Here is a 25,251-nt window from a genome sequence, read left to right on the forward strand (position 1 = left end):
AGTCACAACGGTGTGGATTGATCGTCAATTTTATTCTGTCCACCACTGCACATTGTCACTTACACCTCGACCGTACTTTCTGACTCCGGCAGAGTATAACTTGATATCGCACATTACCGAGGTCTCGAGAGTGAAGGCCCTCATATCCTGGTGGCTTAGAACTCACTGCCTTCGTCGACTTGGCATAAGAGTCCCAGTTCATAACACCGCCTTGACCGAGTCTCAATACATATACTAATCCGTCTTTCACTTCAACGGCAGGCCGTCTTGACATTTCACAAATCAATCTTTTCTTTCTCCGCAAACTGATCAAGTGAAATCATCATCATCAATCACGATCGCGCGTTCTAAAGACTTAGCCCATCATGTCGAGCCAGAAGCGGATCACAAAGGTGGGAATCCGCGCGGACAATGGGAAACGTTCAGTGTCTAACAATGCATGGCTGCGCAGGAACTAGGTGAACTCACGACATCGCCGCCAGCAGGAATCTCAGTTGCCCTGGCCGACGAGTCGAACTTGTTCCAATGGAAAGTCACTATGGAAGGACCTGCGGGCTCTCCTTATGCTGTGTGTTCATGTCCCTCATCCTTTTCCTCTTCCTCGCCCTTGTTCATGCTCTTCAGTCCCACCTTACTTCAAAGAAATTTGTCATCTTGCCAACTGGCCCTACTTCACGATCATACCGATGTGAACGCCAAAACGAAAGATGGAAGCAAGAACTATCTACTAACGTCTGCTACTCTCACACAGGGCGGCAAGTTCGACCTCTCCATTACCCTCCCACAAACCTACCCATTCAAACCACCAATCGTCACATTCGCCACGAAGATCTACCACCCCAACATCAGCAATGACTCCCCCCCGAACAGTGGAACCATGTGTCTCGGCATGCTCAAGGATAGCGAGTGGAAGCCCAGCACCAAGATGGCCGCCGTCTTGGAGTTTGCCAGACAGTTGTTGAAAGGTATGTTACGCATGTTTCCTCTTCGTCTACTACTTTCACTACGACCTGACCCTGCGCCCTGTGTCTCGCCCGGTACAAGCCGTTTCAAAAAACGCGAGAATAAAGTGTTGAGTTTATGCATACAGAACCGAACCCAGACGACGCTGTCGAAGCCAAGATTGCCGAACAGTACCGTGACGACCGCGCTGGTTACGAGAAGGAGGCGAAAGAGTGGGTCAAGCGCTATGCCAGTGGCAAGAAATAGGATCTCTTGTCGTTTCTGGCCGCAAAGGAACCTGAGCTCGAGCCTGAGTTGGAGCCTGAGGATACCGACATGGCTTGAAGAAATGTCATCAACAATGAACGACAGTGCAGACACTTTTCTTCCAACGGGTCGAACCATGACTACTGCACGCCAGGAGATGGAAGTTGACTGTGCGGCCACACTGAGCAAGGCATTGAATCCGATGAAAGAAGGCAGCCCATCATACGGCATTTGTGCAAATGAAGAAATGAAGAAGACTGTCGATTCAACTGGTCTCCAGCGAAACTATCAGAGCACTGCCGAGACAGTCTGATACCATTCATGATGGATCGGTTGAGGTGGACTGATGGTGTGAAAGATGCTGGTCTATCAACTGGATCAAACAGATAGACGGCACCTCATCGTCTGCAAGACGAGAGATAATCATGAATGAAAGACATGATGGTCGCTCAACTATTGCTGACCGTAATGGCATTTTCAAAACTTTCTCCTGACCATTAGCATAGCCTCTTCATCTTGGAAGATATACATAAGACGCGAGCTGCGCATGCGATCGCCGTGTCGTATTCAGAAGGAAGGCTGCTCTTCATCAGGTAATCATTTCCAGGCAGTGACCCTGAAAGCCTTCCAGAACGGAGCTGCCTCGCAATGTTAGCTCGGTCATGGTCAAGTGTGACCCAAGCGGGCTTGAGCCCGGTGCTAGTAGCCGTAATCACCGCTGAAGCTGACTTCTGTGGGTGGAAGTCTAAAGGTGGCCCTTTTTCTCGATTTTCAGTATAGCGGAGTTGTCTCATGAAGGAGACTCTTTCAATCGAGATATGGCGGGTTTCAATCCTCCATGTCTTCGTCCTCGTCCTCGTCCATGTCTTCACCTGCATTGCCCTGTGAACCGTTGACATCATCCAGATCATCCCAGGCTTCTAGCTCATCACTATCCCACTCCTCTTCTTCGTCCTCGTCCTCTCCTTCTCCCGCCTGGCCAGCATTTGCTTTGGTGTTCTTCTTCAGCTGCCTCTTACGCTCGACATTCTCACGTTGCTCTTTCTTGCGCTCTTCTTTCTCCTTACGCCTCTTCTCCCACTTCTCTTCCAGCTCTTTCTCCTCGCCTTTGGTCTTCGTCACAAACTCGTTCCACATCACGCGTCCTTCACAGACGCCTTCCTCCACTTTGACCAAGCGCAGGCGCAGGCGTGGGCCGAGCTCCACCAATTTGACGGCTCTCTTCTCCACGCCCGAGCCTTGTTCTAAATCCTTTTTCTTGTCCTTTTCTCCATTCTGCTGTTTCTGTTGTTCGCGCTTACTCAAGACTCGTTGTGTGGTTGTCTGCGTCACTTCGACTTCCGCATCCGTGTCGAGCTCAGTCTCGCTTGCCGAGGTATATCCGCCAGAAGCAGGATCGAGAATATAATCAGCCACATCCTCCAGCTTCCCTAGATTCGGTAGAGCGCCCGTCTTCTTCTCTCTGTGTCGTTGCTCGCTCGGATCAAACCTGCGCACTCGTCTTGAAACGCCTGTCCGTCGAGTAGTGATCGCATAATGTCGGAGACTAATGATGTATGATCCATCTGTCTGTGTCTCGCGATTGAGTAGAAGTATTCGTTTTATGGAGTTGAGAGGTGTGGCCTGCGGGCTTATGGGCGGAAACATGGACTGGAAAATCGTGGTCGTCAACGACTCGAGCTGCTTTTTGATTGGGTCTGCGTTCGCATCTCCTGTAGGCTGTGATGTGAAGTTATTCATGACGAGCAGAGGCGCATTCAGAAATTCCTTTCCCCCTCCTCTTGGGTGTCTCTGCGCTTTTGCTATGTCTTTACTTAGGGCGTACCGTTGGACCCGAAACGTCAGCGTCGGGCCACGAGGGGTGGTAGCGACTCTGAGGTGGACATTGCCGGCTTTCGAGCGCGAGAACAGGAAAAGATGTGTGACTCCGAGAGGGCCTGCCATGGCTGTGTAGTCTTTCAGCTTGTTTGCTCTTCGTTCCTGTGCCTGAGTTAGACGTCTGCCACAAAGCCACGAGATAAGTGATTGACCTACCTTCAGCCTACTCGCAGTGTCTGGTTCCATCACGGCTCGGAAGTCTTTAGCCAGTTGAGTAACGCTGGGACCAATGTCACCGGCGCCCATGCGAATGACCATGCTTTTTGGCCTGCGATTGCCTTGTCCAGGCTTTCCTGGAGCGTCGTCATTGGGGGCATGAGTCCTCTTCTTCTTCCTTGCTTTCGCCATGTTCTTTGAATTTGACGGGAAGGTCAAGCAGATATCGCGTAGGTCGACTGGGGCGCAGACGGAGTGAACCAACAAGTCCACTTCCATAAATTTTTCTTATCGCGATAAGGAGGTACGGCGGATCATAAGGCTCTCAGGAGCTGCCGGGGAGATTTCTTGGGGGGTTTGTCCGCGGTGGGTTCACCAACTCTCCCACTCACCAACGTACACTTGGCGACTGCCGGCATCAGGCCTCGATCATAGTTTCAGCTGTGCTTCATCACTGGTCATCTGTCCACGCTTACTTGGTATCATCGGAATTATGAACCCGCCTTTACTTGGCCCATCGGACAGGCCATGAAGATCAATCCCTCTGCAAGATGGCAGGATATTCCAATATGAATGTGCCGTCGTCCGGACCGCGGCAGCCGACTACGACTCCTTGGCCACAACCCGAGGTGCAAACGCACGATGACTTAACCACGACTGCTGCATTGCCTGACCTCTCGTCGCAAGGAAACCAGACTGCTCCTACAATGCGAGCGACACGCACAGCGACCAAGCACACGTCTCGAGCCTGCACGTCTTGCCGACGAAGAAGGCGCAAGGTATGCTGCTTTCCCCCCTCCCCTCCCACTGGTTTGCTATTTGTTGCTAACGTCCCCATTAGTGCGATGGGGACCAGGGCGGCGGCAAATGTTCAGAATGCATCAAGCATAGTTTCGAATGCATTCTTGATGCAAACACTGATATGAGACGGAAGATGCATCGCGAAAAGGCTCGAAAGGATCAGCGACTTCTTCACCAGGTTCTCACTACGTTGCGGCAACGCTCGGATTCTAGAGCGCAGACATTGCTGGATTTGATCAGCGAAGATGCCCCAGTCGCAGCTATCGAAGCTCACCTCGCACAATCAGCTGCAGACACCTTGGTCCTCGAGGACGAACCATTGGAAAGCCTTCCAGATGCTCTGGCTAATCCGGCTCAATCATCAACGTCGCGCTTGACTTCGTTGAGTGCACTATTGAACCCTGCAAGTCCGCAAGCGCAAATTTCTCAGATTACCGAGCTTGTCCGGCCAAGGATTCGCCTACCAGAAGCTGATCATCTGGCGTTCGTAAGAAATCCCCCGGGTGGAAATGTTCCCGACAGATCTAGCTCTTCTCAGCAACAACCGCGTCCTCTGTCGGACCAGGACAATTACGTGGAGCCTGGCGCTGTCAAGTCCTTTGGGAATCTTCCAATGTCAAGCGCTATTAGAGCTAACGGCTGGGGCGCGGATGTACAACAACAGCAGCTGAGCATGTTACAAAAACCTCTGTATGCTTGTTCGCCTTTGCTACTAGACGAAGGGAGCATCGCAGATCCTTTATCGCAAGCAGCCCTGGGTTTCATTGAGGACGCCCGATCACTTATGGCTCAAGGACAACCAGTCAGGACCATTCTTAGCATGGATGGACTACAAACCGAGCTCTTCTTCCGCGACCGAGGCCCCGAAGACCTGCAGACTGTTTCGACATGGGCCTGTGAATTCACCAAATCTTGGAAGGGCATGTTGCCTCAAACATGCTTATATACCACCCTTCATATGGTAGCCTGCTTCATGAGGTGGATGATCCTGCCATGTCGCGACACTTGGCTGCTAATGCCTGAACTCATGAGGCCTATGGTCGATCAAATGGTTGTACCGCACCACAAGCTGTTCGTTGACCTCTGTCATATTCCACAACTCAGGAAATCCTTCCTGAAGTACAACCGAGATTTTGCCCATATCCTCAGGTACGATACATTCAACCCCAACTGGCCTTTCGGCGATGAAGCATGTGTGGAAGGCATAGGGGGCGCCGACCTGGGTGAAAAAAGTCGCCTTACACCCGCATTCACGACACATATCGACAATCCTGAAAATTGGAGTCTGCACAAATCTGTTCTAGCTCATTTCCCAGAGTTGAGCAATCAGATTAGATTCCATGACGATTTCTGAATTGGCGGACGCACGAGAGACTAGTCCTACGATTCACGATTCAAGACATCTTTAGACGACCTCTGAATGGGTAATGCGTGTTGAGGACCAGGCGTGCGGCCGAGCTGTGCACCATTGAAGCCAGACACGACGTCCACACCGTCCAAGCAGTGCTCGAACCCAGACTTGCCGCAGTGCTACCAGAACCCGCCGAGAGAACCGTTACTTTTTAAGAGTTTCTTCCATGCAACGGGTCCCCTACCCTGGAAACGGCAACCAGCAGCACTTCATTCGACTTCTGCAGCATATTCATCGTGGGCATGCTGCTATCCAGCACTGCAAGCCAACCCCACTGGACGTTGCGGCGAGCACATCTTCACAATCTACAATGTGGTCAAAATCCACCTTGAATACTGGAACCATTCTAAGTACCAACCTCAGGTCTCTTCTGACCCAGCCCTGAGGACTGCCACACAAGACGCTCCTGTTCCCAACCGTTATCTCATGAGAGCCCGTTTTGGTGCAATTCCGCACTCTCTAGGTTGAAAATACAATGGCCAGTTGACCAGCATGGTCTTTTTCGCTTCTTCCGACGTTTGAAAAGCACCATTCATTGCCAGTTCTAGGCGCTCTTCTTTTTCTTCAGGGGATTACGCAATGGACTTTGAGTTTGTGAGATGAGAGCACAGTCACAATTTCTCGCCCTCAACACGATCATGAAAGTTCCGAGTGGCTGAACATTGGCTATTTTCAAGGCTGGGACATTTCGTTGGTGCCTGCAAATGGCCCCAAAAACGCCCAGTCCAGGCCCGGAAGAAACTATTCTGAGCGCGGACCACATTTCAAGAATATATTTCCATTTCTACTGCGCCTGTGCCGGGACGTCTACATACGGGCAAGCGGGGTGTGTCTCTGGGGCTCGTGCACGAACTATTATCTCGAAGATGTGACAGTATAATATCGACCTACCATGCTATCTCTCATAAGTTTACAGACAGCAGCAACATTAGGAGAGAAGTCTATTGAGCTCTGCCTATAATATAACACGAACTTTGCTTGCTGTCTCTGGGTCTGGACAATCAACTGCCAGAAGAATATAATGTTCTCCATTTGCCTAGTTACCCTGCTTGTTGCAGCAACTTGTGCTGCTGAATTTCCCGAACGACCTTCGAAGTCTGAACACATACACAGTCTCGTGGAAAGAAACACCTGCTCATCACGTCCGAAAGGCCTCTGGCAACCTGTTGTTGGGGTATCATGGAACTACCAATTACTTCATCCTGTAACAACACCAGCCAACATCCCCTCAACTGCTGAGGTGTGGGACATTGACCTATTCGACAACACTGCAGCCAGCATCAAGGTCATGAAAAGTAAAGGTCATAAGGTCATTTGCTATTTCTCCGCGGGCAGCTACGAGGACTGGAGGCCGGATGCGTCAAACTTTAGTGCTTCAGATCTAGGTAACGATCTCGATGACTGGCCTGGCGAAAAGTGGTTGGATATCGGATCTCAGAAAGTCCGAGATATCATGGAATCTCGTCTCGACCTGGCTGTGAAGAAGGGCTGCGACGGCGTTGACCCAGACAACGTGGATGGCTACGACAACGACAACGGTCTGGGGTTGACGGACGTGGACTCGATCAATTATATGATATTCCTCGCCAACCAAGCGCATAGTCGCAAGCTTTCTATCGGACTGAAGAATGCTGGCGGTATTATCGACGGTGTTATCGATTGCATGGAATGGAGTGTCAATGAGCAGTGTGTAGCATATGACGAATGCGACACGTATGCCACGTTCATACAGCACGACAAGCCGGTCTTTCATGTCGAGTATCCCAAGGGCACCGAGACTAGCAACAATAAGCCGGTGAGCAGCAAGACGATGAAGAAGTTTTGTGAGAACAGCGCTGAGGGTGGCTTCTCGACCATCCTGAAGAACATCAACCTAGACGATTGGATCGAGACCTGTTGAGGATTGGAACGTCGAGGCGCAAGCCATACGCTTCGGTGACTCAACCATACTCACGACACTATTGTCGACTTGTACTTAGCTAAAATCGCAGATTGGATGCTGGTTGGAAAAGACGACTTACAGTACCTGACATTGGGCGCTGTGGGCGCCTTCGGCTACGCCTATTGTTTAAGCCCTAGCCCTGGGAAACTCCGCCTGGCCCTTCCCGCAGCTGCATCCGGCCAGCACCAATGAGCATCCTAGTTCTTCCAGTTTCGCAGGCTGTGCTCGTGTGGCCTACAAACCAAATGACTTCATCTCAGTAACTCACGCGTACGGAGTATTCTGGCACATAAAGACTGGTTGCACGACTTTTACATTCCTTGGTCCAGAAACAAGTCGTCGACCCCTTGAATGGGTAATTGCTATATCATCTCCTGGTTCTGCTACTACCTTTCCTAGAGATCTTCCTGGTATACGGAGTATAGTGGGGACATTTCTTCCCGCAACATCTTACTCAACTTGGTAACCTGAGATCAGAACACCTTGGAGGCATAAATTCGTCAGAGCCTGTCGCAACCGCCACTGTGCTTTCCAAAGGCACACATTGTCCAGCGCTTACCATGGAAGCCCAAGATCTCGAAATTTCCGAGACTCACCCTCCAGATGGAGCAGAGACGCATCGCGACCTGCGCTCTAGGAGACACGCCCAAAACCGTTGTGCCAAACAGTCGGCCAAATACTACGGCTATCGCGGCGTGCATCCAAGTTGGATTGGTCAGCCTTATCATTCACTCGCATCCACACCCACTTCGCACACTGCTCTCGAGGAAACATATGGCCCCTTCTCGGCAATCTATCCCGCCTGTGGACCACTTGTATCTGTGCCGAGGCACTTGAAAGTGTCCATCTGGACGAAGCGCGATATGTTTCTGGACTGCGAGACCGATATATGGCCTCTCGACCGACGGCACCACAGAGGGAAGAAAATCCGTGAGAAGAGAAGCGCAAAGTGGGAGCTGAGAGGGTTGGGCAGGGGGATGAAAGTCAAGGCGAGGGCTGTGCACGATGAGGTTGAGGTTGAGGATGGGCAGTCGGAGGTTCATGTACCGTATCCTTATTATATGGAGGAGCAGTCTTATGGTGGTGATGGCCCCGGTCGGTTGGACAAGGATGAGGAAGCGGCTGGTGGTGAGGAGGTAGCTGAAGGTGCTATCGTCGATGCGCCTGAGCGTGGACCTCAGTCACTTGACTTGGTTAATGGTATCGATCTCGATGAGGACGAGGTCCTTGAGGGACTGGGTTTTACCATGATATCGGAACGCGACTTCGATGTTATTTCGATCTCGTCGAAAGAGGAGGAGGACTCCGAGTGTGATATAATAGGACCTGGGTAGTTCAATGTACTACTATGGTACAATGGCTGAACAATGGCTGAATCTGGCAGCAGTAAGGGTGGTACAGAATAGTACAAAGCAATGAAGAAAGGCGTCCGTACTACTGTATGTCACGGGATACTCCCATCACCCTGAGCACCCCCCATATGGGTTGATCCACTCTGGCCACCTGGCTGCTGGGTCCTGGACTTCGAGGCAGTCAAGCTTCTGCTCGGTAGTCATCGGCGACGCAAGCATACCTATGGACACAAGTACACGATTCTCCATAAATCCCAGACTTACGCCTCGTGCTGAAAAAAGACTGACGAAAAGGGAGAGTTCCTGAATTTGGTGCTTCAAAACCACGGCGTCGTCCCTTTTGATTAGGATCGCTGGGTTTGTGCCACAAGAGGGATAGAGGGATCCATCAAGGCCATCTCAAGCCGCCCTTCACTCTCAAAACGCAATCTCCGATCATGAGGAATCCTTCATCTTCCCCCTTTTGTGTTTAGCCGACTGTCAGCATCACAATCAACACACACAGCTAGTCAACATTTCAAGCCCACGCAGGGTTTCGCGAGCATGTCCTCGTCAATCCAGGAGGCCGATTGCCGGGAGATCGTCACAGGACTCAGGCAGTAGTGCAACGGAACCTGTACCATACCGAAATTCATGCCAAAGCCCAGAGTACTACAAATGATGGGGCCCCGCGCTACAAAAGGCTGCGCACTGTGCAGAACGAGCTTTTGGACGTGGCGGCGCCCGTTCCTCGATCTTCCAGGGACCTCTACACAAGCGAGGGTAGCCGGATATTGATCATGAAGCGCCTGTCGCTCTCGTCATGTCTGCTATACCTGCTTGCACTCCGCAGCCATGAGGTCACTGCTGTTGCCATACGCAGATCACCGACTTTGCATGACCGGGCACTCGATCCATACACATTACCGCAGAACGACTCCAGCTCCCTGACGAGGTCACTGGACATCACGACGAAACAGCTGGGCTATCTGTATGGTCCACCCGTCGCCGGCGGACCTTACTTTCCTACCGGTGTCTTGGGCCTGGCCAAGGTTGCGGCCGACCAGGTAGAGATTCAGCTCGACGAGGCGCCTGTACTTGCGGCCACTGCTGTTGATGCGGCAGATAGTACGCTATCCGTTCTCCAGTACAAGGGCTTGAAGACCTTGGACGACTACACTCTGCTGTACGACGGCCATTGGAAGACCTTCCTCCCGCATGGCCCGGTCCCGGGGATCCTGACGAACTACACCCAAGACCTGCTGTTCTCCATGGAGCGCCTGTCGCTGAGCCCGTACCAGGTGAGAAGGCTCAATCCGTCCTCGGATACGTTGCAGTTCACCATCGACGACGATGTTGCGACAAACATCACGGGCATGACGCTCCAAGAACTGCTCGACGCCGGCCGTCTCTTCTATGCCGACTATCGAGATCAGAAGAACCTCACACCGACCGATCGACATTCGGCCGCATGTGATGCCTTCTTCTACATCAATCAGACGTCCAGCGACTTCTTGCCGCTGGCCATCCGCACCAACGTAGGATCAAACCTCATCTACACGCCAAACGACGAGCCGGACGACTGGCTGCTCGCCAAGATCATGTACAATGTCAACGACTTCTGGTATGCGCAATGGAACCATCTTGCCAGCACCCACGAAGTCGTGCAGATTGCCTACCTGGCCGCCATCCGCACTCTGAGCGATGAACACCCCGTCCTTGCTTTGCTGAATCGTATCATGTACGAGGTCTACGCCATCCAGCCACTGGCCGCAACTCTTCTGTTCCTCCCCGGCGCAGTTGTCGATCAGGTCTTCGCGTACACGGGCATCTCGGCCCAAGAGTACTCCACCGATTTATACAAGAACGGCGGCAGCGGCCGCTTCGAGTCGAATTACTTCATGACCGACCTCGAGACTCGTGGACTGGTCAATTCCGACTTCGGCCCTGCGTTGACGAGCTTCCCTTTCTACGAAGATGCTTCAACGATCTACAAGGCCATCCATGCCTTCATGACATCTTTCGTCGATTCATACTACTCCAAAGACTCGGATGTTGTGGCCGACAAGGAAATTCAAGCGTGGGTGAAGGAGGCCCAAGGCCCAGCTGAATGCATCGACTTCCCTTCCATCACGACGAAGAGCGCCCTTGTTGATGCTTTGACGCACATGGTGAGTAGTAACATGATCCCCCCGGCCACCCCAAATTTTCCGCCCACGCAATACCTTGCCTTGTCTTGCTTTGCCTTGCTAAGCTAACCACCGATTCCCACCTCGCAGGCCCATCTCGCCTCGACATCGCACCATACCATCAACACCAACGAGCTGATCTCGGTCAGTTCGACCCTGCCGTTCCACCCGCCGTCGTTGTACCAGCCACCGCCCACGTCCAAGGGGGCCACGGACTTGGCGCAGTATCTGCCGCCGCTCGTCAAGGTCGAGGAGCAATTCTCTTTCGCGACCCTTTTCGCGCGCCCGTTCTTCGTCGGCACGGATCGTACGCTGATGCACATGTTTGACGACGCCGCGATGCTGGGCCGGATGAACAACGTCACGCAAGGCGCCGCGGCCACGTTCTTGGCCAGTATGCAGGCCTTCAGCAAGCAGGTCGCGGCGCGGACGTTCGATGAGAATGGCTTGTCCCAGGGCATGCCGTTTGTGTGGCAGGCGCTGGATCCGAATGTGGCGCCTTATTCTATTACTTCTTGATATACTTATACTATTTCCGGACACGGATCTCGACTATTTTGTACTCCGTACGGAGGGATGATTACTACTTTATGGAATGTCATTCGAAAACTTTACGGGAGTAATTCTTGGTCAATTCTGTCCTGAACTTGGTTCTCAGATATAATTTTACTGAGCATGAGAATATCGTGGATGTACAGTACCATCAAAATAGTACAAGTTGCATCATCCGTACCCCCTTACAGGTATGTATATGTATATATGGTGGAAGCTCGTTCCAATGGTGTCATGCGTGCCAGCTTGCATGCTCAACATTTCGCTGCAGAAGAAGCATCATTGCACCGAGACCTCAGACCTCGCCTCTTTGATGTTATCAATTTTCGACAAAACGGTCCGCGATCTGGATCGGGACCGACCTGTGACAAGAGAAAATGCCACCATCCCAGAGTCATCCGGTTTTCCTCCCGATGAATTGTAGTGTAGTTTGAGAGACAACCCGGATGTACGTTGTAGTGTAATGTATGTTTAGTATAGAATGCCAATTGTGTTAATGTCGCGTACGACTGGTCTTCCCTAGCCACCACCGGTGCTAGAGGCCCAGGTCCAACAGGCTCGCTACGGGCGTGTAGTGAGGTCGTGGTTATCAGGTTGTCTGGCAAGGACAAGGCGGACGCGGGTGCGGATTCGAAAGTGAGGTGTGGTGAGGGCTTCTTCAAATCGTAATGACCTGGAGGAGGTTGGAAACTGCTTTTATTCTGTCGAAAGAACAGCAGGGAGAATCGTTGCTACCATTCTGTAGTGTCCTTGTCCGGATCTTCTCCCAAGAGATTGCCTGAGCTGAATGTTGAAGGCTCTCGAGGATCGACTTAAGGCGTAGCTCATACCGGCATGAGTCTTCGCTGCTTCTCCTCTCATGACCATCCCTGACCGCAAGCCCCCTAGGTGTACGACATCTGTCCAGGAAATATTTGACGATCGAGCCAGGTGGTGCTGTTGGGAATATAGTCTTTTTTGGACTTCTTGCTCTTCTTCATGAATAGAAAGCGATTTCCGACCAGTGAACATAGAAATGGTCCTAGACGACACAGGTGATTGAGGATCTCCAGTCATCCGCAGACTCACCGATGACTAAAAGGCTTCTTCTCAAGTCGCTGAATGTCTCGTTACCACGTTTTACGTTCTTTCCGTTTTCGAAGGTTTGTTGACTTCGAATCCTGTATCAAGGTGCTGTATCAAGGTGCTGTGTCAAGGTGCTGTGTCAAGGTACTCCCCAGGGAGCCGAGCCCCCTGATTACTGACTCCCATGTATGATACAACGATTTCGAGATATCAAGTACAGGTGCTGTATAATTCATTGAGGACCCTCCGTCCTTCTTATACTGTTTCACCTCGTTCACGGCAAACCCGGCCCCTTCAAGGGGGTCGGTTTCCGGGTGCTTCGGGCATCATCCGGTTTTCAGAAGGGCTGATCCCTAGCTCTTTTAGAGTCCTCTCAGTATAGTCCACGAGTGGGGTGCTCGCGACCCTATCCACGGCAAGGGTATTGGGTGTTGTTTGTGGTGCAGAATAAGCTATTTAATAGTCAGTATACTGAACTTGTCCTCTGACTTCGTGTATGCTAAATCACTAGCTTCCTCTCCGTTATCGACATTTGCGTCCCAGCGTTGATCAGAGCACGCCGCCCGAACCATCAATTCTTCAGCATTCGCTTCCTCGTTGTCAGTAGATTCGCCATGTCTCTGGCGGTTGGCTGAATAGTGGGTATACGTCTGGGACAAGCTCCATGCCGCCTCTGAAATTGTCGTATGAAGCTCGTTCCAATGTGCCATGCGTCTCACCAGGCTGCTCTTCTAAGTGGCCATGATTATCCTAGCCTTCTGAGGCTAGCTCTCCATCCAGAGCGAGTGGTATCGTACTGTGTATATCCGACAAGTCCATCGAAAATAGTAGATTGCCTTTGTCCTCATCATCTTGAGGCATACTGTTATCTTCAAAACTGGTCGTGCCATAGACAGAGGGGACCGATCCGTTGCAAACCTCGACAAACTCCCGGCCCGTACTCAAATTATGAAACTGTGTCTCCGGGTATAAGCAGAACCAACAGCAGAACCCGGGGGAATGTCTCATGAGCCCAGAGTTGTTGACTTTATCCCTGTCGTCGACTTCGTCAAGCTGGCGTTTGATTCGGACCTGGTCAACTTCAAGCTGCTTTATGCGAACCCGGTGAGAAGCCAAGATTTCGTGGACTTGACTGACTTCTGGATTACTGGCTTCTGGATTATTGGCTTCTGGATCGTTCGGAGCGTCTCGTAGTGCTGGCCGGTATTTCTCTTCTGAGTACGGCGGAAACTGAGCACTTCCGCCGCATCCTCGGCCTGTCCTTCCTCTTCGAGGAATTAGCAGACGAAAAAGAGTAGGTCCTTGGGTAATTACCCAGCTCGGCCAAATCAGCACGAGCATCTTTAGAATATATTGGTTGAAGATTCAAAGAGACTCGATGGTTCATACCTCCAGGCCCTGCTCGTACCGAGCGACCTTGTCAATCGCATCTATCAACAAATAATGTCAGTATATCGAAGACCACGAGAAAGGACAACTGTAAGTGTATAATACTTACGGCCAGCGCACGGTGGCGTGTGGCCTCCCTGGTGGCCCCAAAGCCGCCACCCCGCCGACCGCCATTGCCGCCATTGTTGTTTCTAGGCATCTAGTATAATAAGTCAGTGCTTGTTGCGTGATTCTGAAACCTAAAAGCGCGAAGGTATCGAGCGGTGTAGGCGTGCGTGCAGCTATTGCCGTTGTTCCAGCTAATGCCATCACCGTCAGAGGTATTGCGGCTTCTTGACGAATTCTTGAGCTTCTTCCCGCAGATTTTTTTCGACCATGATACATCGATGTCATCGATGTCCCTCGGTCCAGCCTTGCCAACCAGGTGTATCGTGGCTGGCTCAGTTGATCTGCAGAACTTTCTTGCTCCGTCACTATACGCTCGACGATATCGGCAAGCTCAGTACCCAAATGATCGTGCTCGGACGTTCGAAATTTGAACTCGACGATGTAGATGTTTGTTGTTGAGATCGGCGTAGTAAATGAAGGTGTAAGTAAGGAAACTCACCAAAATGCAGGTGTGCTGCTTGTTGTCTGAAGAGCTTGGGCATGGTGCAACCGAAGATCCTTGGTATATTCCACCATTCGCTTTGCGTATTGCTGGACCCGTGGCAACCACACCTCTACAAAGTTGATGTAAAGGTGTTCCAAGTGAACGTTAGCTGGATTCCATAGCTAGAGGCTTCATCAACTCCCATGTATTCTCTCTCTGGTCAGATGCTTGAGGGGTCACAGATTTGATTTCGTGTAGACCGTTCAGATAAATTTTCCGATAGTCGTATTCGGATTGGACAAGTTATTGACTAACAGTAATCAATATACTCACAGACTTGCCCGTCTTGTGACGACGAAGTTCGGAACGGACATTATCCTCGGAAGGATCACGAAATTATTCGCCCTTCAGGAGTCGTGCGGCCTTAATCTTCTCGGTTTGGTTCGAACGGCTCCATCGCATAGTCTTCTCGACCCCTTCGATGGCTCGTGCAGCCTAAGACCTGGCTATCTGGAGCTCTCGATCTCGGTTGAGCATTGCCTTGTCCTTTGAACCCACATATGAACTTCTGCCGTCCGACTTGGCTGCATCATCCACAAGGCTGTCGTTCCAGTGCAACACGGGCTGTTGGTGACGTTGTTCGGCTAGGCTGGTTGGGGGAGACTCGTTGATGAGTACTTGGAGAGTAACTACTTCGCTCGTCAGTTGATAGACCGGCACGGAAGCAGTCTCTCAGACTTACTTCATTGCCTTGGTGGGCTTCGACGGCGAAAGAGAGACTTGATCTCCTGCCGAGGGTTCAGACTCCGGAAGTAGACGAAGAGGAGTCCTAAACAGACACTCCTCACGGATACTCAGAAGCTTTTGGATTGGTTCGTACTATGGTCGATCTGCGGATCAGGTTGCCTCTCCTTCATCTAGACAGAGCCCGCACCTCGTGGGCTTCTTCTTGCCTTTGATTCAGTCGGATTTCCAGTCGGATTGTTGACGGTGAGGCGCGCTGGGATAGGATTTATAGCTAAGGTTGCTTGATGACACCTTGCTGCCGGGAAACCTTTCTTCAGGTGTCTTTCAAAGTCGTTGACGAACTTCTTACGCTGCTGAGGGCATGCCGTGTAGGTGCCGCTCTGAAAGTACCTACGTAGAACTCGTACATAGATCAATGACGGGTCGATTGTTCTCCAACCGAGTCTCAAGCCTCGTTGGCCCTTCCCTTTTAGCTGCCACGCTCTTGGATCGTCCTTGAATTGCTCTCCAAAGCTAAAAAATCCGATTGAGCGAAGATGAACGTTGAATGTTCGGATCTTTGCCTTCCTGTTTCGAAGTGCAGTGCAAGGGAGTTCGGAGGCGCAATCCGCAAGATCGAGGATACTGAGACTGCACTCGCTGACGATAGGCGGTTCGAGGATACAAGTCCCCGAAACAAGGCCTTGAGCAGAGAAGTGGACGTCGAAAGAGGTGCCGAAGTCGAGTTTCTCTGTCAAGTGGCCCCATGTTGCATTGCGGTTGATTCTCACGTGTTTCCGCGAGAAAGGGATCCATCCTTGAATATTCTTGCGCTATCAACAATGACCGAGTCATTTGCTGCATTCTCGGACGCCCCTTGGGCTGAACGCAACTCACCAAGCGGATTCAGTTTCCCAGAAACTCCCCAAGCGATCTTCCGACCAGGTCACTCCTATTCCGATTCGATGCCAGGCGTGGCAGTCTGTAGTCTCTTGCACTCAGTAGAGGCTCCAAGGCATGTTTCAACTCCTTTCTTGAGTCTAAAGGCGGTTCGAGGAGTTGAGGTAGATTTGCAGTAGCAGCATCAATGGCCTTTTGCAGTTCGATCAAGTGTTAGGGGCTGGTGAGAGATCATGTCGGCCGCAGGAGAATGTCTGCATCTGTAGCTTCGGCCCCAACGCCGTGTGAGAGGCAGGTTTAGGTTCCAGAGTGTGAACTTCCAGAAGTCGCCGAATCGAGTCGCCGAATCGAGTCACCGTAGCAGCAAATTCGATCAGACCATCTCTTTAGCTGTGGACATAGAAGCCAGGAAAAGCAGGCATTCCAGCCACGCCTCCAACAGCAAGAGGGCTTGGTGGTTGTTCAGATGGTTCGGCCTTGCCGCAGGCGAGAGCACGAATTTTTCGGCGCCGTGGACGGCTTGGTCACCAGAAGGAAATTGCTGGCACGCGCAGTGTTAGTTTAGAGCTAGGGCTCGTAGGGTTTCGTGGAGATGTACCTTGTTGCCACGATAGCAGGTCCAGCAGCGAGTTCTGGTTCCACCCTTGACCGATGTACGCCAAGAGCGTTCGCTGTACCAAGAGAGTCAGGTGAGTCTGCACCGGCTGGATATCAGGATGGAGCTCTTACCGAAGCTTGTCTTCAACTGTCATCTGGTATCCCTCCCGGAACCGGGGAGGCTCCGTGCGACCGAGACCTTTTTCACGCCATTGGCGACGACCGAGACTGCTTCGTTGGGGTCTCGTCTGGAGCATCGGACATCACCTCGTCCGAACGAGACTCAGAGGGCACTCGATACTGGAACGTTGCAGCCTCTGGAGAATTCCAACCACCGTTGGTCAAGAAAGAAGCGGCGAAGACGACCAGCTTAACAGCCAAGTCCGACCGCTTTTTGTCATCCTTCCAGGATAAAATCTTCAGCTCAAGCCGCTTCACGCAATACTCGAACCACGCAACACCACCTTCTCTGTCGTTTGTTTTCGACTTGGACTGCGTGGATTTGCAGGCTTGATGTGAATACCCACATCGTTTCGGGACGCATAGCCCAAGACACGAGGATGGGACCACCTGGCCAGGAGTGGGAGTCAAAGACCAAGCCTTTTTGCCCACTCTTTCATATATATAATATTTTGCCAACGACAAATATCAGGACATCGACCTGTCTGACAGCTGTCTCCCAACCCTCGATAGGTCATTGAAGGCCAAGCATACTTCTAGCTATGGCAATCAAAGCGGGGGGAAGGGTATGAGGATTTTAAGGTTACGTTTTTTCCGGGTTCTTTCTAGCTGGCGCTATAGGATGAATAATCTAAAGGCATGGCGTGATAGACTTCCCTGGATGTCGTATGCGTACCTGCTCGGGGCTTCGGTCATGGACAATACCGTCGGCGACGGAAGAGCCAGTAGGAACATGCTGCAAGAGGTATGGCACTTTGGCCAGCAGGACAGGAGCGCCTCTCTCGACCGGAAAAGCGTGCACAATCTTGGGGAGTTGCCTTGTAGCCCTCTGGGACGTCCGACTCAGCAACGGGCTATCCCAGTGCTCTTGGAAGATTTGACTTCCGAACCATCATCCGGACCATTCGCGGGTACTGGTATGCAAGTTCGTGGGTGCAGATACCTTGTCGTTCCAATGTTGTGAGTCCACATCCGCTTCGACTTGTGATTATTGGGCCGCCATCTGCAAGTTAGTCTTCATCAAAGTCCTCGTTGAGATCGGCATTGTAATCGACTTTCGTGACATGTCAGCACTATGAATATCCATGATGAGGAGTATAACAACCGATTGTGACTGGAGAATAATGATTTTCACGGTCTCGTTCTGGAGCAAAGACCTGTTATATCCCTTCTAATCCGTCTCTTGATGCAACTTAGTCGAATGCCGGCAAAGAACAGATAGTTCCAGCCGATGTTTGTCAGCAACCGTTGGAGGCGACCATCCAAAGCTTGACGAGTTGGGTATGTAGGATCAAGGTGTTTCCGTATCTTCCGAATGGCGTGGTGAACGTTTTTGGCAATTGCTAGACTTGTCCTTTGAGTGCAAGGAATGGGTGACGATCATGACATACCAGATTTCTCTTCAGAATTGAGCATATCGACTGTTCTCTTGTCCTTACCGCCCCTCCTGGCGGAGCATGGCGTGTCCTGTCGCGAAGGTAAAAGACAGAAGCCCAATATTGGTCTTGTTCTGCCAGCAGTCGTCCAAAAAAGGCCCCCACGCTGGGGCGGCCAGTTGTGGCCTAGGATCACCACACTTGAGCAGAAGAACCTACATTGTTGTGGGTTCAGCGATATTCTTGGCCATGCAGTCCTAGGAAGGTACCGTGGATGTAGTGTAGTCATACAGCTCTTCGAAATTCGCCGTCCTTGAGAAGTCGTCATCGAGATAATGGCCAAAAGTTGCCCCAGCTCCGGATGCGGCAGTGGAGATTCCTCATCAGGTGCTGGGATATAGCCGCTCAAAATATCCTTGAACCGAGCGTTTCTCCAAAGCTCTCCAAGCTCAGCAAACCTTCGGAAGAATGCGTGCCGCGGAAGAAGACAGCAACTGGTCGAGGAGGGTAAGCCTGGTGCTCCAAAAGGGTTCATCCCAATTGAATGTCTTCCAACTATGCAGTATAGGACTGAAAGAGGATCGCGCGAACCTTGAGCGACTTTTGAGCCTCGGTGGTACTGAGACAAAGAGCGATTGGCCTAGCTGGGCCCAACGGCGTAGCCAAAGGTGGCCCAAAGGCCGAAAAGACCAAGATGTTGTTCGACAAAATTTATTGTCGAAATACTGTGTTTGTATGGGAGAAGAGAAAAGAAGAAGAGAACAAGGACGCGTGCAAGCCAAATCCAGTTGACCCAAACAAGGGCCCGCCCAACGGCGACTTCTGTGGACATGATTAGGGATTCATTGTTGTTGGTTAGAACATCTTTGGCACCGGGTCAAGCGCGACGATCGCGAGCATCGTCCGCAAGCATAAGAGTGTCGGCCATACAGATGACTTGATGGACATCAGAAGGCTGGAAGATACAGGTCCTCTTGCATATTCACTCCCGTTTTGCCTGTAGCCCTGCTGATCCTCGGAGGACTGGCTCATCGACCTGACGCGACCGATGCGACGCTTGTTGCACATTTCCGCTCGCCCACTACCTTCATCTCTTCTCCATGCCATGGAAACCGGGAATAGGCTGAGCAGGGGGGTGACAGATTGCACTGCCCTTGCTGATGATCCGGAGGAGTGCAAACCTATTTAAACGATTGTTAAGGTGAGGGAACAGGAGAAGATTGAACCACACCAAAAGAATGAGATAGCTGAGATGACTGCTTCGAGTGACCATGACAGATGTCGGGCTCGTCGAAAGCTTCACGATACTTGACTCTTGGTGGTCGGGCGCCAGCGGCAGCCAGTACAAAAGTCATCAGCATTGGATCTCCTGGGATTGTCGAGGCATGCGGTTCGGAGAGGTCTCGGAAATCGTCCAGAGGCATTCCGTGCTTCCCAGGCACTCCTGGCACTCCTGGCTTCTGTGACACAACGTTCGACCCCTTCTGGTATCGAGACCAGGGCTGTTGATTCGGGCTGCACGCCTAGGTTAAAAGGGTGCACGTAAAGTGTCAGTGTAAGGTTATAGAGGACCTTCTTCTCTTCTTCGGTCGAGAATTTATCGGTCGCGATCCCGTACCCAAAGGTACGTAGAAGATCGACTCTGCCAACCTTGACGTTTTGCAGTATGGTCGAAGCAAGAGCGGCAACCTGAACGACAAACGTGGACGGACTGTCATTGAGGGCGCGCCGTATTTGTCGACTCGAAATTCTCGTGTCTTGCGATTTACTGGTATTTTGTCCTTCTGGATCCCAGTCCGTGACAGTCCTTGTCGTGTCTGATCTCCACAATCTGTTCTTTTGAACATCCACTGATAGGCACCAACGAAAAGTTGATGTGCAGATTGAGGATGCAGCGTGAAATGCTAATTTTGAAGCAGTCAGCGAGGGATCCCTCGAGAGCCGAAAGATTAGACCGTACAGAATGGGATTGGCATCAAGACGTGCCGCAATGTGATGTGTCCTGATGAGAACCAGGAGGAGTCGTGGAGTCCTGGGAGCCGTCCTGCTACGGCAATGCATGCACGAAGAGTAGACAGTTGGCAACGTATCATCAACACACTCTCCCGACAATGAGCACGAGTCGAAATCGACTTCAGTGCATTTGTCAAAGTCGAGCATGCCCCTTGCAGATCTAAGCCTTCTTGTGAAGCAATTAGAAGATGGAACAAGGCTTTTCTCGCTGTTGGTCGGTAGAGGGTATCATCGAGGTGTCTGGTGGCACACAGAGTGGGAATGCGATAGGGCAAAGGCGCCGCTGGTAAGACGTGCCCTCTCAAATCTGGATGAGTTCATATATATAGAAACGACCGCCAGTGGACTTGACGACATTTGCATCGATGAGAACTGGACGGGTTGTACAAAGAGGAGGATAGAAGGACCTACTTATACTTGTCATGGTGCAGACTTCGGCTGAAGAGCAGCATAACTGAACCGCCTGTGCTGTCAATACCACGAGCAAAGGTGAGTCAGTCTTAGAGACAAGGAATTGAAACAACTCAGGAAGAACGGGTCGGATTGAATTTGGTGCTTGAAGAGATTTCGTTTTCGTATGCGGGCATCATTCTGGCTCACCGAATCGGAACCATCCTTTGAACATTAACCCTCATCTTGATCCATGTCATCGCGACCACGTTTTCCACCGGGCCCTGCGCCTTTACCGGTCCGCTTATGTCGCAGCGTGGCGCCCTTTTTGCCCCTGTTCTCGTGCAGCTCCTTCATCTCCATCGCAGCAGCTCTTTGGGCGTCTCCAACTCTCTCTGCTAGAACCATTACTTCTTCCTTGACCGTCTCATGTTCTTTGAGCTTTTTCCCGAGTGCTCCTTCTATTCTCATCCAAAGCTCAACGTCATACTGAGTGACAAATGAGATGGCTTTGCCACTCTTCCCTGCTCTCGCCGTGCGGCCCACCCGGTGAATGTATGTCTTGCTGTCATGAGGGAGATCGAAATTCACCACGAGATCAACGGAGGGAATATCAAGACCTCGTGCTGCGACATCCGAAGCGACCAGGATATTCCGAGACCTCGCACGGAATTTATTCAATGCTGCCAATCGAGCCTGTTGTGATAGCTGACCGTGAATCGGGACAGCGGAGAATCCAAGTGTCTTTAGTAATATTGAAAGCCGTTGTGCCTCGTTGACTGTTCTTGTGAATATGATTCCCGTCTGACCGGCGAGTTCATTCAACGTGTGTACCAGATAGAGATCCTTATGCTTGTGGGGAATGAAGAGGTAGGTTTGTATCAGGGTTGAAACCGTCTGATACTTGTCTTGAGAGACGGCGACTCGTAGCGGATTCGACAGAGACGCTCGCTGTAGAGATTCCACTTTACTTGACATGGTTGCTGAGAAGAGATACGTTTTTCTGCCTTCCCTTGGGATGATTTTCAGAATCTTGTCAAGAATCGGGCCAAAGTCAAGGTCGAGCAAACGGTCGGCTTCGTCCATGACTAGGTATTTCAATTGTCGCAGGGAGAAGCCCTTGGTGTTTTCAAGGTGATCCAGCAAGCGCCCGGGTGTGGCAACGATGACATGAGGTTTCTTTCCTAGGGCGATGGATTGAGGGATCATGTCCATGCCACCTACTAATACTGCGCATCGGACTGCTATTAGCGATCCGAGAGCCTCCACCGCCTGTGAGATCTGGTATGCCAATTCTCTTGTCGGAGCCAGAATCAAGGAATGTAGTTGTTGCGGCTTCTCCATCAGTGCTTGCAGGATGGGAAGCACGAACGCAGCCGTCTTGCCGCTGCCAGTCTCGGCCAACCCAATAAGATCTCGACCCTGCAAAGCTAGAGGTATTGACTCGGCCTGGATCGGTGTGGGAGCTTTGTATCCGAGTGATTCGCACGCTTCGCAAAGTGAGTCAATTATTCCCAACTCTTTGAATGTGGTCGGACGGGGCGCGGACTCCTCGTCGATATCTGCTTCGTCGACATCAGCTGCATCGCTGCCGGAATCTGAAGGTTCAGACGGCGTGTCTGCCTTTTTGGGCTTGTCCACATTGGAGCCATGGCTGGTTTTCCTCTTTTTGAGCGGCGGCATCGTGAGTATTTGGATGGGCGCATGCAATGACAGAAGATTGTAGCGGAAAGTCGCAGTTTGGAAAATAAATTTTGGGTTGTGAAGATAAGAGTCTTATCCTCACGTGAAATTCAGCCTTGCGCCACCAACAAGGCTGAGCACGTTCGAAGTCCTTGTCCTGCAGAGGATGGAGCCATCTCGAGGCACGGACACTTCCTTCCTGGTCGGTTCCATTTATCATCCCAGTGACATTCGGCTCTACGTCCAAACACAGGCCATTTTCGCTAGTATGACATTTTACATTCTACTATCTCGAGTCCGGAGGCATCCTATCGTATCCGATGACCCAACCCTGTCGAAGCGGACATCGTTCTTTGAAAGCTCGCATCTCCACTGCAGAGTACCTAGCTGCAGAGTATCTAGCTACAGCTGACCCCAGAAGATCAAGACTATGTGACCTGGGCACTCCCTTCCAAAGAAGTCCTGGATTGCGGGACGAGCTAAGCTTTGTTGATCTTGATTGACTTGTCGGCGAGGAAAACACATTCAGAAGTTATAAAGCTTACAAAGTTTGATGAATAGGTATCAAATATAAACTCTATCTCACTTCCCACCGAAAGACTTCCATGCTACCCGTATGAGTCAGTATATTATTGAAGACTTCCTCAGTCGAACCTTGCTCTCTTAGACAGATCCTTTGCGTTGGACGTGTTCGACTTCCGCTCCAGCAGCAGCCTTCTTCTCATCTGTTGCCTGGATGACAGTGGCCTCGAGTCCCATCTCGGTAGCCAATGCGAGACCCTTGTGCGAAGCGGCACCACCAGCGAGAAGAGCGTCATCTCCGTCGAAGTGCTTGGCAATTTCCTCGAGAGGGGTGTTCCTGGTCTCCACGTAGAAGACGTAGACCACGGCAAGTTCAACCGCGAGCCAAACACAGTACACGATATAGTACTTCCACTTAATGTTTGCGAGCGCAATGGGGTTGACGTATTGGTTGAAGAAGAGCGCGCAATCGACCATGAGGAACATGACAGTCATACCCTTGGCACGGATGTTGTAAGGAAGAATCTCGACAGTGTAGCCGACAAGCATACCAGACCAGGCCCAGTTATAGAAGAAGTAGTAGATGTAGATGAAGCCAACAACCGCGTTGGCAGCAGACTTGCTGCCGTCAATAGCGAATCGGGCCGAGCAGATAGTCCAGGCGATGAAGGTGAGGAGCATGCCGGTGGTGGAGAAGAGGAAGAGTTTGCGACGACCGATCTTGTCGACAAAGAAGCAGGACAAAACTGCAATGAAGAGGTTGAAGATTTGGAGGACACCATTGATCAAGTTCTGAGTCAAGGTATCAGTGTAGCCAATCTGGTCAAGAACCGTGGTGATGTAGTATGAGACGAGACCATTGCCGGACCATTGGGAGAAGAGACCAGCGCTCAGGAGGATGATAAGTCGGCGGCGGTTACCCTTAGTCTTGATGAGCTCCTTCCAGCCATTGGATTCAAGCTCCTTCTCGAGTCGGATGGTGTCACGGATCTCGACGAATTCGACTTGGACCAATTCATCGTTATTGTCGCCATTGGCATGAACTTTGCCGAGAATGTCGAGGCCTTTCTGTTCCTTGCCGTGGGCGATGTACCATCTGGGCGATTCTGGGACGAACCAGATAAAGGCAATCTGAATCAAACTGGGAGCAGCTTGGACGATGGTGGGGATTCGCCATGACCAGTTGTTGGAAATATGGTCGGTTCCGTAGGTGAGCCAGGCGGCAACGATTGAACCGGCGTACCAGGTAGTGTTGTAGATGGTGGTGAAGATAGCACGGTGCTGAGGGTGGACCAGCTCAGTAATGAGCAGTGGCGAAGCTCCGTGGGCAATGGCAACACCGAAACCGATCATGAATCTGGCGCCCAAGAACATGTTGTAGTTCGCACCAATGGATTGCAAAACGACTCCGATGAGCATGATGATGCAGCCGACGAGGATACCCATGCGACGGCCGAGGAAGTCCGCAGCGTAAGGCACGAAAGGGATGGCGGAAATGGAACCGGCAGCCATGATAGCGTTCAAGATACCAAGTCTTCCCTTCGAAGGGTGGCCGAAATGATCTTTCCAGGCAGGAAGCGTTTGAAGGCCGTTCATCATTGAGCCGTCGTATCTGCAAAGGAGTGGATCAGTCTCGAGTCCTTGCTTCAGAGTCATGACTTTGGCTTACCCGTTGGTGGCGCTGGTCAGGACCACGAACATGAGGATGATGTAGGTCCTTCTCAGAGCAGGATCTCTGTACCATGTCTTTGACGGGAACTGGCGACCTCCCAACTCAAAGTAGTCTTTCCCCATGGTTGCTTTGATCACTGATGACCCAAGAGAACTTGCGTGCAGGTCTGAATGGTGAGAAGAAGCGATGTTTGAACAGCTTGATGTAAGAAAGAAGCTGGATCAGCAGGGAGCACGAGGGTGATTATATACAAGGTGGTATTGACAATGTAGACTTATCTTGCCCGAGCATCTCTCTGGATAGTCCGCTGTGCCCGCCTGGTTCTTCTGAGTCTGATCTAGAAACCCTGCTCCGAAGCTGACATGGGATAGCAGCGGCCAATAGGGCCATTCCTTCTCACTGACTGTACATTTTAGCCAGAGAGAAAAGGGTCACAAAAGGCCTAGATCAGAAGGCGACAGCCGAAGCGAAAGGCTGGGTAAAAGTCGGGCCCCGCCAATAAGACAATTGATCCCTCTTGGTCGCGGAGCTTGATTTTAGCTTGAATGGACGTGTGATGGAGGATGCGGACAGACAGATCGTCCCAGGACCGGACATGGCTCAAGTCAACGGCTAGTTTTGCCTGGTGGCTCTTCTGATCATGATCGCGTGGCGCAACACAAGGACCAGACAACCAT

At 51.4% G+C, this 25,251-nt stretch overlaps 11 protein-coding genes across 11 annotated transcripts; 5 read left to right on the forward strand and 6 right to left on the reverse strand.

The window, feature by feature from the left end:
• The first annotated feature begins 152 nt into the window (after nt 1–152).
• PV05_08938 (uncharacterized protein) lies at nt 153–1,680 on the forward strand. Its single transcript, XM_013458488.1, has 4 exons — nt 153–392; nt 452–568; nt 752–965; nt 1,091–1,680. The coding sequence occupies exons 1-4, from the start codon at nt 366–368 to the stop codon at nt 1,207–1,209; spliced, it is 477 nt and encodes a 158-aa protein (XP_013313942.1). The 5' UTR covers nt 153–365; the 3' UTR covers nt 1,210–1,680.
• PV05_08939 (uncharacterized protein) lies at nt 1,661–3,483 on the reverse strand. Its single transcript, XM_013458489.1, has 2 exons — nt 3,244–3,483; nt 1,661–3,189 (listed from the first exon to the last, which is right to left on the reverse strand). Exons 1-2 carry the CDS (start codon nt 3,433–3,435, stop codon nt 2,038–2,040), a joined length of 1,344 nt encoding a protein of 447 aa, XP_013313943.1. The 5' UTR covers nt 3,436–3,483; the 3' UTR covers nt 1,661–2,037.
• Nucleotides 3,484–3,794: 311 nt separating this feature from the next.
• Nucleotides 3,795–5,398, forward strand: PV05_08940 (uncharacterized protein; the record flags this gene model as incomplete). The annotated part of the gene is made up of 2 exons (XM_013458490.1): nt 3,795–4,022; nt 4,085–5,398. The coding sequence occupies 2 exons, from the start codon at nt 3,795–3,797 to the stop codon at nt 5,396–5,398; spliced, it is 1,542 nt and encodes a 513-aa protein (XP_013313944.1).
• A 1,078-nt stretch (nt 5,399–6,476) lies between these two features.
• Nucleotides 6,477–7,355, forward strand: PV05_08941 (extracellular protein; the record flags this gene model as incomplete). Its single annotated transcript, XM_013458491.1, has 1 exon — nt 6,477–7,355. One exon carries the CDS (start codon nt 6,477–6,479, stop codon nt 7,353–7,355), a length of 879 nt encoding a protein of 292 aa, XP_013313945.1.
• Nucleotides 7,356–7,957: 602 nt separating this feature from the next.
• On the forward strand, nt 7,958–8,731 carry PV05_08942 (uncharacterized protein; the record flags this gene model as incomplete). The annotated part of the gene is made up of 1 exon (XM_013458492.1): nt 7,958–8,731. The coding sequence occupies one exon, from the start codon at nt 7,958–7,960 to the stop codon at nt 8,729–8,731; it is 774 nt and encodes a 257-aa protein (XP_013313946.1).
• Nucleotides 8,732–9,216: 485 nt separating this feature from the next.
• On the forward strand, nt 9,217–11,771 carry PV05_08943 (uncharacterized protein). Its single transcript, XM_013458493.1, has 2 exons — nt 9,217–10,899; nt 11,008–11,771. The coding sequence occupies exons 1-2, from the start codon at nt 9,529–9,531 to the stop codon at nt 11,434–11,436; spliced, it is 1,800 nt and encodes a 599-aa protein (XP_013313947.1). The 5' UTR covers nt 9,217–9,528; the 3' UTR covers nt 11,437–11,771.
• Nucleotides 11,772–12,165: 394 nt separating this feature from the next.
• PV05_08944 (uncharacterized protein) lies at nt 12,166–12,525 on the reverse strand (the record flags this gene model as incomplete). The annotated part of the gene is made up of 1 exon (XM_013458494.1): nt 12,166–12,525. One exon carries the CDS (start codon nt 12,523–12,525, stop codon nt 12,166–12,168), a length of 360 nt encoding a protein of 119 aa, XP_013313948.1.
• A 759-nt stretch (nt 12,526–13,284) lies between these two features.
• On the reverse strand, nt 13,285–14,106 carry PV05_08945 (uncharacterized protein; the record flags this gene model as incomplete). Its single annotated transcript, XM_013458495.1, has 2 exons — nt 13,285–13,801; nt 14,033–14,106. 2 exons carry the CDS (start codon nt 14,104–14,106, stop codon nt 13,285–13,287), a joined length of 591 nt encoding a protein of 196 aa, XP_013313949.1.
• Nucleotides 14,107–16,514: 2,408 nt separating this feature from the next.
• PV05_08946 (uncharacterized protein) lies at nt 16,515–16,995 on the reverse strand (the record flags this gene model as incomplete). Its single annotated transcript, XM_013458496.1, has 3 exons — nt 16,515–16,682; nt 16,740–16,812; nt 16,871–16,995. 3 exons carry the CDS (start codon nt 16,993–16,995, stop codon nt 16,515–16,517), a joined length of 366 nt encoding a protein of 121 aa, XP_013313950.1.
• Nucleotides 16,996–20,861: 3,866 nt separating this feature from the next.
• On the reverse strand, nt 20,862–22,400 carry PV05_08947 (ATP-dependent rRNA helicase RRP3). The gene has a single exon (XM_013458497.1). The coding sequence runs from the start codon at nt 22,378–22,380 to the stop codon at nt 20,932–20,934; it is 1,449 nt and encodes a 482-aa protein (XP_013313951.1). The 5' UTR covers nt 22,381–22,400; the 3' UTR covers nt 20,862–20,931.
• Nucleotides 22,401–22,955: 555 nt separating this feature from the next.
• PV05_08948 (uncharacterized protein) lies at nt 22,956–24,777 on the reverse strand. The gene is made up of 2 exons (XM_013458498.1): nt 24,572–24,777; nt 22,956–24,514 (listed from the first exon to the last, which is right to left on the reverse strand). Exons 1-2 carry the CDS (start codon nt 24,694–24,696, stop codon nt 23,044–23,046), a joined length of 1,596 nt encoding a protein of 531 aa, XP_013313952.1. The 5' UTR covers nt 24,697–24,777; the 3' UTR covers nt 22,956–23,043.
• Between the last annotated feature and the right edge of the window lie 474 nt (nt 24,778–25,251).

The sequence above is a fragment of the Exophiala xenobiotica genome (genome assembly GCF_000835505.1).
Source record: "Exophiala xenobiotica strain CBS 118157 unplaced genomic scaffold supercont1.5, whole genome shotgun sequence".
Lineage (NCBI taxonomy): Eukaryota > Fungi > Ascomycota > Eurotiomycetes > Chaetothyriales > Herpotrichiellaceae > Exophiala > Exophiala xenobiotica.

Bases quoted from the DNA above. Each gene is read 5' to 3' on its own strand.
- PV05_08938 (XM_013458488.1), top strand. From the start codon at position 366: ATGTCGAGCCAGAAGCGGATCACAAAG. The intron at 569-751 runs GTGTGTTCATGT...ACTCTCACACAG, and splicing joins CTGCGGGCTCTCCTTATGCT to GGCGGCAAGTTCGACCTCTC. The intron at 966-1,090 runs GTATGTTACGCA...TTATGCATACAG, and splicing joins TGCCAGACAGTTGTTGAAAG to AACCGAACCCAGACGACGCT.
- PV05_08939 (XM_013458489.1), bottom strand. From the start codon at position 3,435: ATGGCGAAAGCAAGGAAGAAGAAGAGGACTCATGCCCCCAATGACGAC. The intron at 3,190-3,243 runs GTAGGTCAATCA...ACTCAGGCACAG, and splicing joins ACACTGCGAGTAGGCTGAAG to GAACGAAGAGCAAACAAGCT.
- PV05_08943 (XM_013458493.1), top strand. From the start codon at position 9,529: ATGAAGCGCCTGTCGCTCTCGTCATGTCTGCTATACCTGCTTGCACTC. The intron at 10,900-11,007 runs GTGAGTAGTAAC...CCCACCTCGCAG, and splicing joins TTGATGCTTTGACGCACATG to GCCCATCTCGCCTCGACATC.
- PV05_08947 (XM_013458497.1), bottom strand. From the start codon at position 22,380: ATGCCGCCGCTCAAAAAGAGGAAAACCAGCCATGGCTCCAATGTGGAC.
- PV05_08948 (XM_013458498.1), bottom strand. From the start codon at position 24,696: ATGGGGAAAGACTACTTTGAGTTGGGAGGTCGCCAGTTCCCGTCAAAG. The intron at 24,515-24,571 runs GTAAGCCAAAGT...ACTCCTTTGCAG, and splicing joins CTGACCAGCGCCACCAACGG to ATACGACGGCTCAATGATGA.